We start from the raw sequence: 18,499 nt of genomic DNA, 5'->3' as shown, positions 1-18,499 counted from the left end.
TGTTGCATACAAATATGTCTAAAGCAAGTAAACACTGTATCACAGCTGGTTGCAGGAACAATGACAAAAATCTTGACTACACACAAATATATTGTACAAGCTCCAGTGAATATGCAAGTTGTTGTAGCCTGGCAAAAAGGAGTAGAAACGGAACTATTTTTTTTGCTCTGATTGCAATTTTTTTTGTTCAGTTAGTGCACATGCTCTAAACGTTGTTGTGATTTATCTTTATGTATTAAATTTATTGTAATCCCATATAATCTAAAGGTAAAGGTAGAAAACAAAGTAAAAGTAAAGCTTTATCTGGATCAGAAAGATTTATCATCTTAGGCAATTAATCAAAAATGTGGATTAGACGCCAAAGATAATATTATTTTCATTCATACGCAGTAGCTGCCTACAAAATTATTCGCCCATTGCCCATAGTAACTGTGCTAATAAAATAGTTATTTGTTATACTAGGGTGCAAAGTTGTATTTTACCCGGGAGTGTGGAATTGAAATACGAGCAAGCGAAAGGATTCTATAGTTGAACCACGAGCGAAGCGAGTGGTTCTAAAATAGAATCCTGAGCGTAGCGAGTGTTTTAACACACGAGAAGTAAAATACATTTGCACCCGTGTGTAACACAAAACTTTTCCCCTCACTATAGCGAGGAAAGTGCAACATCCACAGGCGTTAGATCATCTTCATCAACTGGAATCACTCATTTTTGTACGATATTATAACAAAAAACTGGAAATTCTGTACTTTTACGTGAGAAGTTTTTAAGTAAAATTTTTGTTGACAATGTTTACATTTCTGACGTATGAAATGTCAATGATGCGTTTTTAAATTGCATCGACTTAACTTGTGCGTTCAGAATTATATTTAACATAATTATTAAAAAACAAACGTTTATTATGGAATTTTAAGGTTTATGACTTCAAAACATTAAATAAAGCTAAATCTGGTATTTTTTATTAGATTCTCAAACCATTTATTTAATGATAATTAATATCGAACGAACCATTATTATGAGCGTTTTACGTTTTGTTATCTGTCAAGCTACTTAAACACGCCCCATCCAAGGTCAATTTACTTTCCCCACTAGTGGATAAAATGCGTTTTTCCCCGCTTGTTTTAAAGGATAAAAGACGGCTTTCCGAGCTAGTGAAGGGAAAAATTATTTGAACTGACACAACATTTTAGTAGCTATAAATAGAATGTCAGTTTACGTCAATAGGAATATTCTGTGAATTATTTGCTAATTACTATAAACACAAAAAAAGAGTAAATATGCGTGCATAGGATGACTCGACGGAGGTTTTTAAATAATTGTTTGTTCCTGGGTCAGGGGCTTTAAACAATTAATGAGCACTTTTTTTTCGTTAGTTAAATTAACAATGGTATATATGGCGCATAAACTTGTCTATCTCTTACTTTCTATAGTGTTCTAAAGTTCTAGGTGATTTTTGGCGTTTCTTACAAATCCCGCACCTTACAAGTGGGCCCCTACCACCTGGTAAGTCCAGGTCGACCTGCAGCAGGAAGACAGCTCCTTCCTATATCTTACCTTCTAAATTCGAATAGTCTCCTGAGCTCGGCAATGGCGGGCCCGGTGTCTTGTGGCGTCTCGTCTCCCTCAGCTCTTTTTTTTTGATTCATGTATTTATTTAGGGACTTTTAATCTTAAGATTACGCCAGTCCCATCGTACCTTAATCTAAATTACACTCATCTACGACCTGTCAGTATACTGACTAATATAATTAGACACTCTCTTCTCGTCTCTTGCGCGTGATCTTCCGGAAAGTGTCGCTCTGTTCGTCTAGCTCTGTCTGCAGCAGGGATGCGCCAAGCTGCACCGTCTATAGCTTGTCTACGTCCGTCAACAGTTGATGTTACCATAGGACAAGTCGTCTAGCTCCTCCTTCCTATCTCTTACCTTCTAGCAGTCTCTTGAGCTCGGCAATGGCGGGCCCGGTGACTTCTGGCGTCTCCCGCAGCTCTTTGCGCGCGATCTCCCGGAAAGTGTCGCTCTGTTCGTCTAGCTCTGTCTGCAGCAGGGATGCGCCACGCTGCACCGTCTATAGCTTGTCTACGTCCGTCAACAGTTGATGTTACCATAGGACAAGTCGTCTAGCTCCTCCTTCCTATCTCTTACCTTCTAGCAGTCTCTTGAGCTCGGCAATGGCGGGTCCGGTGACTTCTGGCGTCTCCCGCAGCTCTTTGCGCGCGATCTCCCGGAAGGTGTCGGTCGGTTCGTCCAGCTCTATCTGCAGCAGGAAATCACCGAGCTGCACCGCCGGCAGCTTGTCCACGTCCGTCAACATGTGCTGGGACACTAGAACAAAAATGCTCTTTATTTAACTTCTAAATCGTGGAATGTATGGGGCCCAATATATTCCACGACTCTTCTCTTTCCGAACAGACTATATTTGTTTGAATGTGTCTCATTGAAGTCGCGGACCCGGAAAAAGGTAACAGTAATATAATATTTATTTAGTAGTGTATTTTTTGAATGTTTTGTTTGTATTAATTTTTTATATTTCCGTGTCATTGTTCGAGTCACATTTGAATAGCGTTTGTGTTTTGATTTTGTGAGAATAATTACAAAATGAAGAAAAGAAATATGCAATGCTTCAAGGCCTGTTTATTTGGACTTTCGGGCATTGGCCAAATCAATTAGAGCAGTGACCATATTGCCCCGGTTTACATTGATAACATGATAATGTTCTTTTTCTTGTAGAGCTGCTACAGCCATTCGTAAAGTAGTCCTTAATAAGGGTTAATTTATTAGCCCTTTAGTGTTTTGACATCTTGACATTCCTTAAAAAATATTTAAATAAAACCGCTCGGAGAATGATAACGCAGAGAAGTGCCTTTATTGAAAATTGGTACTTCCAAATCAAAAGAGGTTGGGTGTTACCGAGCGAGAAATTTCCCCATACAAAATGGGGAATGTTACCGGGAACGGCACAACTCTACTCAACGTGCATGTAAATAAAGGATTCGTCGTCGAATAGTCACTCCATATATGCTTGTGGCTAGATTTAGGTAGGTAAACTTACTAAATTATTGTGTTATGCCCATAACTCTCCAGGTATATACAGAGAGTATTTGGCACATGACCCGTCTGTCTATTAGCTATCACGGTTCATGAGATACAGCCTGGTGACAGACAGACAGACGGACAGTGGAGTGTAATAGGTCCCATTCTTACCCTTAGGGGCCTTTGGGTATGGACGAAAACCGAACGGTTGCCAAAAAACTAGGTTAGAACTACGACACTCTACAAAAACGAATAGCTGCCATAAAAGTAGGTTAGTTTAGAATTGCGACCCCCTACAAAAATGAACAACTGCCAGAAAAACAGATTAGGTTAGAGCATGACATTAAAATACCTACTAGGTAATATAAATCAATAAAAACATTTAATTTCATCTGATCAACGTTAATTCAAATTGATAACTTTATGTCATCTAAATGTTATGCAGTATATTTATCTGCGAAATCAATATTCGTTTAAAAGACTATTATGATCATCAACAGTATGCCAAAATATGGTTCTGGGTTATAAAACTGCGAAGTGATTGTATGCTTAATGATACTATACGAAAGGTAATTCTGCCAAACGACATTTCTGCCAAGTAAAATAATATACGACCCATTTTTCCCCAGGCACTTTTTGTGTAGTTTTGTATGTTTTCTGTCGTAACATACGTGCATATATAGGATTTTTTTTACTTGAGTCATTTGGATACTTAAGGATGACTGAATCTGCGTATATGACATTTTTTTGTAACATTATTATTCAGTACTCAGCTGCGAGTTTAGTAAAAAAAAAGTGAATTTTATTTTCACGGAATAGGGGATATTACTGCAATGTTCTGCCACCAGAGTGCAGGACTAGCTTTTTTAGTAAACCATAGAATATATTATACATACTGTACCTTTAACAGGTGGGTCTTTGACAAGTTTTCAGAGATAATAAAATATGACATTGATGCATCAAGGCGGTTTGCTTACAGAGGACCTATCGGGAAACGCGAATCCGAAAATTCGCTATCTGCCTCTTTATCGCTCGAATATGCAAGAGTGAAAGAGATGTTAGATAAATAAATTTTCTTGTTTCACGATAGACCCTCAGATTGTGGTAGTGGCGCCCTGGCGCCCCCTACGCAGAGTTTCGTGTAATATTCCCTAAAGGTGTGGCCGGTGACAAAAAACTTTTGCAGCATTCAAGGTAGGTACTTAAACTGTCCATATTTTCCATATTTATTAGAACTGTTTTTATATTCTACTCCACAAATATTGACTTCGTTAAAAGGAAACTAAACGATAACATAAAATATTTTGGTACATTAATGGAAAACAAAAAGCTGCTTTTGTCGGGTAGTTTATTTATTGCTCTGATATCACTATGAAAATCGACCCGGGCGACCAAATTGCGGGCCGCTAAACATAATTTTCTCACTGTTTTTCGAGATTGAGCGCTCCCGTAATCGCTTTTAATGGCTTTAATTTAAACCGCTTTCAAAAAAGCTAGAGGTTATAGTTTTTTTGTAAGTACTACCGCAAAACTAATACGTCATTTCTTACTACCTACATTTATTTTTAAGTTTTTTCTGCGAGCCCTTACTTTGGGAACCCCTGACTTGCCTGCAAGTGTCACTTTGACAGTGACAGTTGTTTGTTTACATTAATTAAATATGTACTTGAGAATTAAATTCAGACTTACAGAGAGTCGCCGTTGAAAGACTTCTTTTTCGATTATCATCCGTAAGATTAATATGTAAGCAACTGACTTTGTAAAACCTCCCACAAACAGTCCCGTGAGAAGTGGGCTTCATTATAAGAAGCGCCTGGTAGGTAAGTATTTGTTGCCGCTTTTATCGGTGTAAGTCGTATACAATTCTAGCACGAAAAAGTTATCGGGTTTCAAACTGCCAGGTTACAAAATTTACACATCACACCCAAATAAATTGTACCTCAAAAAATAGTTAGATTTTAAAACAGTAAGTATTTAACCCTTTTCTTTCACTGCGTGATCGCTAAGTTGCTTATTAGACTAACTTTCAGTATTGCCCACGTATAATTTATTTAATTGATGTTCTATGTTCTGTAACTGATGTCCTGCCGTTGGTACCAGTGCCTGTTTATTATTTATGATATTTTTCTTATATAGGTGTATACTCTACTATACCTATATTGAGAAATGTGGAGGCTCTGAGGCGATAAATGTTATTAGTTTGATTAACAATCGACGGTGTCACTGGAAAATTGTCACAGACAATACTGCGTATCTTGAATATTTACAAAGATGTTTATCATTTTAATAAAGACCGCAGGTAAGTAACTAGCTAGATTTACTTAATAACTTTTCCACGATTACTTACTGACTAATTTAAAGCCGCCACGCCGGGGTCCACCTAAGCTACCTTTTACAGCTATGCAACCTGTTCTAAAAATAAGTCTTGCTTGGGTTGGACGTTGCATGGCATGGTATGTAGCTTTCGTGTTTGGTTGAGGATATAACCAAACGGAGTAGCCATTAACAGGCGTTCCTCTCTGTGGAAATTGTATGACCAATGGTTATACACATTGTATGAACTGACGTTTATCTGACATGGCTATTTTTACGTTACGTATTACGTATACATTTGACGTGCCCCTCCCCCGCAAAAATCGGCAGACTGTTTTGTACAGAAAATTACAGACAAGGATCCTCTAAGGTTTCGTGCGCCAAAAAACCTGTTTTACGTTTTAGGCTTGTGTTTTTTCTTATGTGGGTCATTGTGGGTAGGCTATTCTATCTATTAAACCACGCAGGCGAAGGTTTTGTAAATTAACATAATACAAAAGAATTCGATTCTAACAAATATTTAACGTTTAGCATTTAAAAATAAGTGCGAAAACACAATCAGCTGACGTCTACTTGCTAGGAGCCTAATACCTGCTAGCAGAGAGAATAGAGTGTATAGAGGGTTATTGTTATAGTAAATTTTGTAGTCACAGTAAATTTACCGCCATCTTTCGAAACAGGATTAAAACGAAAAATGAATAAAAAATATTAATATACATATAGATATGGATAAATGATTTTTTATTTATTATTATTTTTAGAACGTCATATGACTGACACATGTTCTTTCACTGATATTAAAATTGTATCAAACGGTGTCGCCATCAACATGAGCATAGGCCAAAGGTATTGCGCCATATATTCGAGCATACATTTTTCTTGATTTTCCAAGGCACGTTTTATTCTTAAACTTTACTTATCTTGTACGGAGTTACATATATCTTTGCTGCTAGGTACCTACTCGTTAAGTAAAGTAGGCATAAGCACCCCCATAATTCAATGCGTTTAGGCAATTGTTACTATCAGAACTTTAGTCAAATAGTTTTTAAGAATTAGACAACGATTAACAAATTTAAGAATACATTGTGATAATACCCACATTAGCAATAATTGTAAGTCAAGATAGATAGGTTTACGTATCGGTAAAGGATAAGTTTAACAATGCATATTAAGTATTTATTCCCTATTGGTAATGTTAATGAAGCAGTGACAGTGACTCATATTAGTCATATTACCTATAGGTATTATTAGTTGAATATAGTACCTAGTAATTATTGCGGTCATTCGCCTTGCTTTATGTTAGCGTGCTGTAGCTGTAGTACGATTACCCTACTTAAAAATGAATATTAACCAGGTTAAGATAAGATGATCTAGTACCTTGGTTTTATTTATTAACATAAGTATATCCTTCATTAATTAATTTTATACCTCTATTTACATCTCATTTATTTTATATGTTTAATAAATGGTTCAATGGTTTTTTTAATTTGTCTGTGTATTGTAGATTGTAGGTTCGTTCCAAAAATAATACTTTGATTTAGGCACATATGACTTAATATTAGTCCCCGGCAAGCTCTGCCGTATTTCACCTTTCCATGCAAACGGAGTTTCGTTCTTATTTCAAAACTACCTGTTGGATAGTATTGATAATGAAACTTTGCACATACAATGATATCAGGTATTAGTCTGTAATTAGTTTATATAGCTCCAGCTTATAAAACAAACAAAATCGAGGAAAAACAAGTTTTGTATGAAAAACTTAAATTCGCTGTATTTTTTTAAACTACGGTATCTGAAGCCATATAAACTAATTACAGGCATAGATATACCTTATCCTATTGTAAGTACAAAGTTTCAGAGCCATCTAGCTAGTCGCTTTAAAATGAGAGCGTAACTACGTTTGTATAGAGAACCGAGCTTACCGGGGACTTAAAAGTAAAAGTAGGTAGGTATCATTTCCCGTGATTTATACGAATAAATAGAGAAAGTAGACTGATGTTAACAATAGCATGTAATTGTGGAATAATTCCAAATAAGTACCTATAAAGAAAAATCCCAATAAAGACCCAAAATCCAAATACTATAATATAATTGAAAAAATTGTGTATTAAAAAAAGTAGGTACCTACACAAATTGAATAAATTATCTGCACATCTTAAAATCACTGCCTATTGTGTTGCATGAATATACATAATCAAATTACTCACGTTTTCCCATTTTGGCTAGTGGCACTGGATATAGGAATTTCGCAAAGAATGCACAAAACGACTACTAGGACGGGCGGTCGGAGCGCAATGAAGGACGAACGCGAATGCGGCTTGGTGCGTGACGGACGGCTTGTATAAGTACGAGTATGTGCCACCAGTGGTGCCCGCAAACAGACGTTCATTCCGATTGCTTATTCGAACGTATCAAGAGGCGAGTGCTTGCCTCAGGCGAACTAGTATATGATAGACCAAAACCACCAGTACATTATATACATAAATAATAATAGATAAATATTATAGGACATTCTTACACAGATTGACTAAGTCCCACGGTAAGCCCAAGAAGGCTTGTGTTATGGGTACTCATACAACGATATAAGTAATATATAAATACTTAAAGACATAGAAAACACCCATGGCTCAGGAACAAATATCTGTGCTCATCACACAAATAAATGCCCTTACCGGGATTCGAACCCAGGACCATCGGCTTCACAGGCAGGGTCACTACCCACTAGGCCAGACCGGTCGTCCTCGTACCGGTATGACCTCGATTGTTATCAAACAACTCTGCCTACTCGAAAATCACACAAAAATTGTAAAGCCTGAGCGAGTGCTCGGTAAGCGATTGATATAACAGGCCGTATTGTTGACCGTAGCTACCCACCAATTTATCGGTGTTTGCAGTTTTTATCAATTCTATAAAACAAGTGTCCGCGTACTAAGTACGAATTGGTGAAATTCGTTAAGTTTTGACGTCTTCGAGGATGACTATACTTATGGCCCTAGTCGATATTTACCGAATTTTCAAAGTGTTGACATTATCCACAATGTAAATTGATAAATAAGACTCCAACGATGGAATATATTTATGCAATTATACTTAGACATGATCAAACATTGTTGAGAAGAAGTTCATAGAAAAACCCAGTCTCCGGGAAAAATCACGAACTGAAATGTCTGATGATTAGGCAAATAGGCATAACTAATTTTAGATACATAGTTTTGAATTTACTTTAAATATACTTAGCCTAAAATTGATATCCTCAACCTAGCCTAATATTCCTAATCAATCAAACAATATCATGTACAGCGAGCTGCATAAGTGCATACCCAACTTATGAATGCAATTCATTCAAAAAGCGGGCATGTACTTTTGCAGCTATTAAGTAAATATCGAAAGTAGGTGGTTATATTTTATATTTTCCACTACGTTCATCCTGCAAATTGGTTGGACAATGAATCTATGTCCTATCAATGCATATAGGAAACCTACTCACAAGTAATATATTTTTCACCTCAGCAGCTCGAACAAGCCTACTTTCGTCACTCCCTGGAGTGAGGAAAGTACGACTTTCCTCACTCCAGGGAGTGAAACAATGTAGCTTTTTAATTTAGTGAAGGCCATGAACTTCATACTTTTATTACATTCCTTTTTATGGTACGGTACGGTACGGTCCGGTCCGGTCCGGTGCGGTCCGGTCCGGTCCGGTCCGGTCTCGTATCGTATCGTATCGTATCGTATCTTATCGTATCGTACATATTATAATACTTTTTTTTCTGTTTATTCTGTGTAATTCGAAATACATTTTAACCTTTAATATGTTCTCACTACTGAGGTGAAAAATTATGTGTGCAACACGAGAGCAAAGTTATTTTACATCTCGTGTTTTTGAGTCCCTCGCTACGCTCAAGATTCTACCTTAGAATCACTCGCTTCGCTCGTGATTCAATTATAGAATCTTTCGCTTTTTCGGGACTCAAAATAAACACTCGCAAGAAAAACCAACTTCACTCTCTTGTTGCACAAATAACTATTTCACATCAATTACTCGTATTTATTCAGAAAAGGGCTTTATCTTCCCTGCTAAGAGGGATCAAAGTTGAACTTTTCTGTTCTAAGAGACTATTTTTCCTTTTTTTACATACATTTTCCTCATAAGTGATGTGAAAAGCAGTATGTGTCACATGTCAGCTAAATTATTTCCACCTTATGCGTAAACACTTGAATCCCTCACTACACTCAGAATTATATTTTAGAATCCCTCGCTACTCTCGGGTTTCTATACTTTCTATTATAGAATCCTTCGTATCGTCCTGGATTCAATGTACGCCCTCGCCGTAAATATACTATTTTGCGCCCTTGTGACACAATCTCATAACATATCAATGTATAGGATTCGAATTATTGTAGGTTAGTGCGAGCCTCATTATTGTACAGTCAAGCGCATAAATATATATACAATCTTAGCCTTAGACAATAAAGTCGTGTTCACATATTTTGAGCCATTTCTCTGGATCGATATTTTTGCCTTCGACTGTACACCAACACCACAATTTGGAAAACATATATTGAAGGATTCGACATTATACATTCTACAAAACTATATGATAGAATCAAGTTTACCTACAATTTATCTACATTTGTAACCCAGGGAAAGAATAGATAACTAAGGATATCAAAAGCAAAAGTAAATAAAAAAAAGTATAATTCTACCTATTTCTGAAACTGTGACATTTTTAAGAGGCCGGTGTCGATTTTAGTCGCAAAAATGTAAAATTGATAGATTTCGTCGATGAAATTGTACACCTTTTGTTACCAAATTGAAATAACAAGTACTGGTTTCTATTAGCACGTCTTCTTATCTTCCATTTTATCAGATCAATTTTTTTTAAACAGACTCACTAAATTAGTAATAATTTTTTTTCTAAAGGACGTTTAGGTAAACGCGCGTAAAGCACTGATTTTGTCGCTCTTATTTGTAAATTTCGTAAAGTTTGGACTGCTAAAAATGGTAAATTTGTATTACACATATTCTGTACTTGACCTTTATCAGATTACATTTTTGTTATATGACTTAGAGTTCGAGGAAATGAAAGTTAAACGAATTCAATTTTCTCCAGAAATTACTTCAAAACAAGTTACAATTTCTCTGAAAATCGACTTTATTTCAACCTAATTTGGATACTTGAACAATCTACAACATTTGCTGAAACTATTCTTATACATCAATTTGTATAATTTACCACCATAATTTTTTGATGAATTTTTAAAAACTGCCCCTTCTCATCATATATTACCGGTGACGCACGCTCGCGACCTCATTATTAAAGGGCAAGATGAGAAAACGTGCTAATAGAAACCAATACTTGTTATTTAGATATTACGTAACAAAACGTGTATAATTTCAACGACTAAATCTATCAATTTAAAATTTTTGCTCCAAAATCGACTACGGCCTCTTAACACGGTCGAAATTTTCTACATTATCAGGTGGCTTATGAGTGGCCGTGCGTACACAGGGGTGGTGTGGGTTATTTAGGTAAATAAATAATTGACCATGATACAAGTTTATCTCGATTATACATGATTATACTTATGGGTGCCTGTGCGAAGTGATTGTATTATCTTTGGCTGAACCTGTAGTCAACTATAAATTTCATGTAAACCAAATATATATAAAAATTAAGAAAGCAAACTACGTAGTTATATAATTATACCACATTATACGCTTTGTAGGGATATAATGGTTGCGTTTTTATTAGGGTTCCGTACCCAAAGGGTAAAAACGGGACCCTATTACTAAGACTCCGCTGTCCGTCTGTCTGTCTGTCACCAGGTGTCTCATGAACCGTGATAGCTATACAGTTGAAATTTTTACAGATGATGTATTTCTGTTGCCGCTATAACAACAAATACTAAAAACAGAATAATATAAATATTTAAATGGGGCTCCCATACAACAAACGTGATTTTTTTGCTGTTTTTTTTCCGTAATGTTACGGAACCCTTCGTGCGCGAGTCCGACTCGCACTTGGCCGGTTTTTGTCTATCGTTTCATGCGTCACTCTCACACATACAATCCTACTTGTTAGAACTTGACGGCCACGACCATAGACGAAAAGTTCGACCATCTTCGACCCGCCCCGGCCCGGGCCGCTGGTGAATAAAAGCGCACGTCTAAGAAGTATTTTTTATATATAATATGTACTGTAGGTAAAAACGGAAATATTCTTTTACTCGATTTATCGGCGCCAAGTACATTAGTGGTAAGATCATATTGGAGATTGGAGTCCACTTGGAATCATACAGCTAGACTTGAGAGCTCAATACAGTGGACAGCTACCGTTCCAAATCGCTAATTGCACCAGTTACGATGGCGGAGTCAAAGACCGCGACCAAAACGTAACTTCATTCATTCATTATGGGTGCAACTCGGTGAACAGAGCATAACGTGTACTCGCATTAGCCACCGTTTTGCTATGCTCGTGGTGCTTGTATTGCTGTTCGCTGTTTGAATTTCTTTCTGGCAACCGTAGGTATTTATATGTTAGAAAGAGAAGCAATCGCTGAGATTTTTGGGGTGACGTTTTGTTGTAATAGTATTACTCGTAGAATGGAATGATATTAATTTAAGCAGGATCACTTCGTATTTATCAAAGATAGATATAACTCCGTAATAGATGGATACAGTCTAAGGAAAAAACGTGCCTCGAAAATCACGAAAATTTGATTCTCAATCAGATGGCGTCACTAGTTTTGGCCTACACTCGTATAGAGGGCGTTGACTGTTTCGTTTGTTATTTATAATTTTAACGCATACCAGTGAAAGAACATGGGTCAAAATCATATAAAAATAATTAATGCAAATAAAAAAATCATTTATCCATATTTAAATACATTTTATCGTATTTTTATAAATATTTATTTTTAGTTTCAAAGTGTGTCGACAGATGGCAGTGAATTTACTGGGGTTACAAAATTTACTATGACAGTACCGCTCTAGTATAAGTTACTCTATGGTATTTATATATGTATATCCACATATCGAATACACTTTCTATGTAATGTTGCTATGTTAAAAGCTCATTTGTGAGTAAGGCCTTTGCATTCTGAGTTAGAAATTTATCATTAGGTAAGCGACATGTCACAAGACCCGGCCCCAGCGATTTTATCAATCGCTGCCCGGCCCATATTACATATACAGTGCAGACTTAACATATATATAGATTTATAAAAATAACTGAACACTACTTTAGTTTTGGTTACACAACGGCGTGGTGATGTGATAGGTAGGTTTTACAAATTAATTGTGTCGCCCTCCCATACATAGGTGTTCAACAGGGATTCGTATTTATCTATTTATTAACGGATTGAAATGATAGTCTTCAAGAGAGGTTTGCCAATGATGGCTATAAGTGGCTCTACTTTAAATGCTCTACTTTAAATGTCACAACAATCACAATATTAAATTAAACATTGTCATTATAAATATTATAATCTTAAATTCTTAATCGCTGTCCAGTTATCACAATAAGCGCCCTCGTTAGAGGGAGTGGCGCCCTCATTAGGGGTATTGTGTTTTCTAATAAACCAATTCATTTCTATATAATTTAGTAGAAATATTAAAGTTATTGTCCTACTTATTCCCCAATTTTTGATCTAAATATGTGATATATATATATTTTTTTTTTATTTTTTTTTTTATTTGCTTGTTACTTCATCAGTTCATGACTAAACGGAAAAAAGTGGCCACCACAGCAAAAATAAGCAAAGTAAAACATGTGACAAAGATTAAAATTTTGAGGAATCAAGGACTACAACTACTGGATCATACAGAAACGGATTGGTTTATTAAAAAACACGATCCCCCTAATGAGGGCGCCACTGGACGGACGATGCCCTTTTAACGAATTATGATACTGACATTACTAACATCAACAATTCAACACACATGTACGATGGTAGCGACATCTGTTGCTAGATGGTAATAAGATATGAAGACTGTTCAAGCTCGCCGTTCGCAAGTCGGTAAATAGCGACATCTAGTGTTGAGTAGCACTGTGGTTTAAAAGCAATGTCCAGTGACGCACATAATAATATATCATCTGTTAATAATAGGCTAGATGACAAATTTTTATTAATGGTATACTACGAAATAAAGCGCGTTTTGGTAAGAAAACTGATGTATGGAGTTACCGCTCTTTCTTTACTTATATTTCTCTATGATGGTATCAATCGATCAGGTTTGTTTTTGGGATCAGTGTCTATATAGGACCCACTGCTTTAAAGCAATACAAAAGTCGGAAATGATAGTCAAAGTCTGACAGTCGTATTTTGCTCGCGGAACGCTCCTAACAAAACGATAAGTGAACGTGACGTCACGATCACTGAGAGCCCATCTTGAAATTATAGAAAATAAGTAAAATTGCGATTTTTTTTTGAAATATTGCGTTTATGCAAATACCTATAGTTGCTATAGAATCTTTTTTGGATTAAGTGTAAGGAATCGATTGGTATCCTTACTTTATTCCATTTTGGATGTTAAAAAAACCTTTTGAAATCCTTAGATCCTGTATATTTTATTATTATTTCCATATATTATTTTAATATCCATATTATTGCGATAAATTGCTCATTTGCTATCTATTTTACTAGATTTTGTTATAAATTCAACATGTGTCATCATCCCTATTTCCATGTCTAAAATGTCTGAATTAGGTAAGTTATTTATTATGTTTGTATCATTTATTAAAATTTAATGCTGGTATTTATGTATATTATGTCTTGTCTATAATATTCACGAATTACCCGTGATATGAACAAATTACCGAGGTGTAATTTGAAAAATACTGCATGCTTAAGCGGATACGGCGTTCTAAAGGCGGAACTCTATTTTATTGATCCACGAAGGTCATTGGCATAAAAAGTGTACTTACTTTTTGCTCTGCTGTGCTATTTCTATGATACTGTTAATGCATAGGTACTGATCCAGATTCTTAAAAGCGTTATATGTTCGCCTATAATATTTGAGGAGTTCCCTCAATTCCTCATGGAATCCTTCATCAGATCAGAATTTTGACAAAATCGTGGCAAACTGGAGATAGGTATATATGTATTTTTAACAAAAAAACTGGACAAAAGCGAGTCGGAGACGCTTACCGAGGGTTCCGTACAAATTTAACTATTTTTTTATATATATTTTTTATATTTTTTTACAAATTTATTAGTTTTAAGATTTTTCCCTGTATTTGTAGTATAAGACGATATTACTTGCTTTTCATAGTTCTGGGTCAACGGGAAGTAACCCTATAAATTTAAATTCCCTTGAGTGTCAAAATTTACGTTTTTGTACGGCATAAATAAGGCCGTATCTTTTTTTACGTTAACTAAGAAATTTGATTTTTTCACAGTTTCAAGGGACTGTAGACCTGGGTACCTATATGGTTTTAATTTCAACTCGATACCTCAACTCGTTCCCGAGATAAATGGTCTTGACAGACAGACGGACGGACGGAAGGATGAACGGACGGACGGACAACAAAGTGATGCGTTTTTTAGGGTTCCGTACCTCAAAAGAAAAAAAACGGAACCCTTATAGGATCACTCGTGCGTCTGTCGGTCTGTCTGTCTGTCTGTCTGTCTGTCCGTCTGTCTGTCTGTCCGTCTGTGTCTGTCTGTCTGTCCGTCTGTCACAGCCTATTTTCTCCGAAACTACTGGACCAATTAAGTTGAAATTTGGTACACATATGTAAGTTTGTGACCCAAAGATGGACATGTAACGTAATAATATTAATTTTAAAAACGGGGGCCACTTTTAAATGGGGGGTAAATGAGAAAATTAAAAAATAACAAACTATATCGTGTTACATATCAAATGAAATAGCTCTTTGTGAGAATCTCAAATATATATTTTTTATAATTTTAAAGTAAATAGTTTAGAATTTATTAAAGAAAACAGGCAAAAAATGACCATTTCCCCCCCTTTATCTCCGAAACTACTGGGCCAAAATTTTTGAAAAAAATACACAAAATAAATCTTTACCTATAGATCACCGGAAAACCTATTAGAAATGTGCAGTCAAGCGTGAGTCGGACTTAATTACTTAGTTTTTGATCCGACCCCTACGGGTTTTTTTAAAGACATTTCACATGAAAGATATATTGTTTAAATTGTGTAATGTACGGAACCCTTGGAACGCGAGTCCGACTCGCACTTGGCCGGTTTTTTTCTTTTTAGGTACGGATCCCTAAAAAAACTGATTTTCCAATTCGGGTTACAAATGACGCTCTTCTAAGTTATAAGGTAACTTCTTCTTCTTCGTCGTTTCCTCGTTACTGAGGATCGTGACCAACAACTACATCCCTCCATTTAACGCGATCAAGGGCTATGTGGGCTGCCCTCTGCATGGAACCACATGCTTGTTTAATGGAATCCGACCATCTTGCAGGGGCTCTTCCTCTAGCGCGCTTGCCTTTAACTTGCCCCAGTATGATGTCACGTTCGAGGCTGTGGTGTGGCGATCGCATTATGTGCTCAAAGAATCAGAGAGCCCTCTCCTGGCAGATTGTTGAGAGTCGTTTGGTGATTCTTAGTTCTCTCAGAATGGTAACAAACAAACACTAAATAATAAGGACATTTAAAAAAACGTGATATGATAACAGGAAGGGGAATACACCATATACACATTAAGGAAAAATTTGACGACCGCTACTCCACACAAGTAACGTAGTCCTCATTTTCCTTTCTGGATATCAACATGGTATTTTAATTACAACAAGAAGCTTCCGAGCGCAGTTTGGCGAGGAATATAATTCTAAGAAAAAAAATAAAAAATAAAAATATAAAATGTTGTTTTGTTTCGCTCAATAATAAACAACAAATTAAATAGGCACACGAGAAGGCACAGTACATATGTAGGTACTATATGTAGTGAATACAGGTACAGATAAATACAACTGGATCGAAAATACCATTAAATCTCAGATACAACTCAGCGCAAATGCCAAAACCACACCGAAGAAATGGCTAACTACAAATACCACAAATCTCCTAGAAGAAAGAAACCACTTAATTAGTGCAAGAGACGCTCCAGACAGACGAAAACATTTAACGAAAATTAATAAAGAAATCAGAGAAAGTATAAGAAAGGATAGGAAACAAAGCAGAATGGAAATTATAGAAAAGTATATAAGTAAAACGGGAGGAGTCAAAAAAGCATACAAAGAGTTAAAGAATTCAATGGATTGGATCGTCAAAATAAAAAAAGACAACGGTAAATGTAAACACAACAGAACGGACATATTAGAAACAGCTACATCATATTACAAGAAACTATACGAAAATAACACAACAGAAGACGAATTTGATTTAGCAGAAAACTCAGACATTCCCAGTATTCTCCAAGCTGAAGTCGACAAAGCTATAGATAGCCAAAAATTAGACAAAGCACCAGGTCCTGATGGTATAAATAACGTTATCCTAAGACAATGCAAAGAAGTCTTAACACCAGTCCTTACAAACATATTTAACGATATTCTACACACTGAAATAATTCCCCAACAATGGACAGAATCCAACATAACCCTACTGTATAAAAAAGGAGATAAACACGAAATAGGAAATTACCGCCCTATTAGCCTGATGTCCAACATTTACAAGATATTCGCCAAGATCATTTTAAAACGGATTGAAAGAACACTAGATGAACATCAACCCATCGAGCAGGCTGGATTTCGGAAAGACTACTCGGTTATTGACCACATCCATGTAGTACGTCAAATTCTAGAGAAGTACCACGAATACCAGCTCACATACTATATTGCATTCATTGACTACAGCAAAGCATTCGATTCTCTACTACATAAGAACATCTGGGAAGCATTAGGAGATCAAGGGATTGAACATAAATACATTCGACTAATCAGGAACGTATATAGGAATAGTACAGCTAGAATCCAATTAGAAAAGAAAGGCGATCCATTCAAAATAGGAAAAGGCGTCAGACAAGGAGACCCCCTATCTCCAAAACTATTCTCGGCGGTACTAGAATCAATTTTCAGACGATTAAATTGGGAAAATCTCGGGATTAATGTGGACGGTGTATCGCTGACGCATTTAAGATTTGCTGACGACATTGTGATATTCGCCGAATCACCTGACGACATAAATCGAATGATAAAAGATCTTACGTTGGAAAGCGGAAAAGTGGGTTTAAAGCTAAATCCCGAAAAGACTAAAATGATGACAAATGGAAACAAAGTCACGATACAGTTAGAAAACACCGAAATCAAGTACACTGATGAATATATATATCTGGGACAGCTCATAACACTAGAAGAACCTATGCGCAAAGAAGTAGAGAGAAGAGTTACGAACGGCTGGAAAAGATACTGGAGCTTAAAAGAAGCTATGAAAGACAAAAAACTGCACATAAACATAAAAAGTCAACTATTTAACACGTGTGTACTACCCGTCCTTATATATGGCTGCCAATCATGGAATTTAAATCAGAAAATGACCAGAAAACTCGCATCCTGTCAATACGCTATGGAAAGGAGTATGATAAATGTCAAGAAATCAGACAGACTGAGAAACCATGTCATCAGAAATAAAACAAAAACCATAGATGTAACACGGAAAATGAGGAGACTCAAATGGAAATGGGCAGGGCACATGATTAGAGGTCATGATAAATGGAGTAAGAAAGTGACAGGATGGTACCCCAGGAACAGCAAAAGGAAGAGTGGTAGACCACGAAAAAGATGGGATGATGATATTAGACAGGTGGCAGGAGCGACGTGGAACAGAGTCGCTCGGGAAAGATCGGAATGGAAAAGGTTGGAGGAGGCCTTTGCCGATTGGCAAACAGATCTACAAAAAATAAGCAAGCAGCAAATACTAGAATAAGTTTTTATGTTTATCTTTTGTTAAAATCAGTCTAATGTTACTAGGTTAAGTGGATCTGAATAAAAGGCTATATTATTATTATTATTATTATTATTACAGGTACAGTTACTCTATGAAATGTTCAATTTAGCTTTGTACATCAAATTGTGTAAAAATATTTTCCATAATGTTAATATCAGAGAGGGAAATCGGGAATCGGGACCACGTTTCTATAGAGAAGTGGTCGTACATTTTCATCTTAATGTTAATTTACACGT

General features: G+C 36.2%; 1 protein-coding gene across 2 annotated transcripts in view; it reads right to left on the bottom strand.

The window, feature by feature from the left end:
• The window catches only part of LOC134740749 (alpha-tocopherol transfer protein-like), a 39,441-nt gene that overhangs the window by 8,602 nt on the left and 12,340 nt on the right, over positions 1–18,499 (bottom strand). Inside the window, exons 1-2 of one of the 2 annotated variants that reach the window (XM_063673347.1) lie at positions 7,552–7,709; positions 2,144–2,323 (exon numbers count right to left, since the gene is read on the bottom strand). In XM_063673347.1, coding sequence (XP_063529417.1) covers positions 2,144–2,323; positions 7,552–7,561 — 190 coding nt within the window. In that variant the 5' untranslated portion in view covers positions 7,562–7,709. Of the gene's footprint in view, positions 1–2,143; positions 2,324–7,551; positions 7,710–18,499 lie in introns of those variants that run through there. The other variant, XM_063673346.1, reaches the window with a different exon arrangement.

The sequence above is a fragment of the Cydia strobilella genome, chromosome 4, assembly GCF_947568885.1.
Source record: "Cydia strobilella chromosome 4, ilCydStro3.1, whole genome shotgun sequence".
Classification (NCBI taxonomy): domain Eukaryota; kingdom Metazoa; phylum Arthropoda; class Insecta; order Lepidoptera; family Tortricidae; genus Cydia; species Cydia strobilella.
This window is presented reverse-complemented; position numbering and strand designations above follow the sequence as displayed.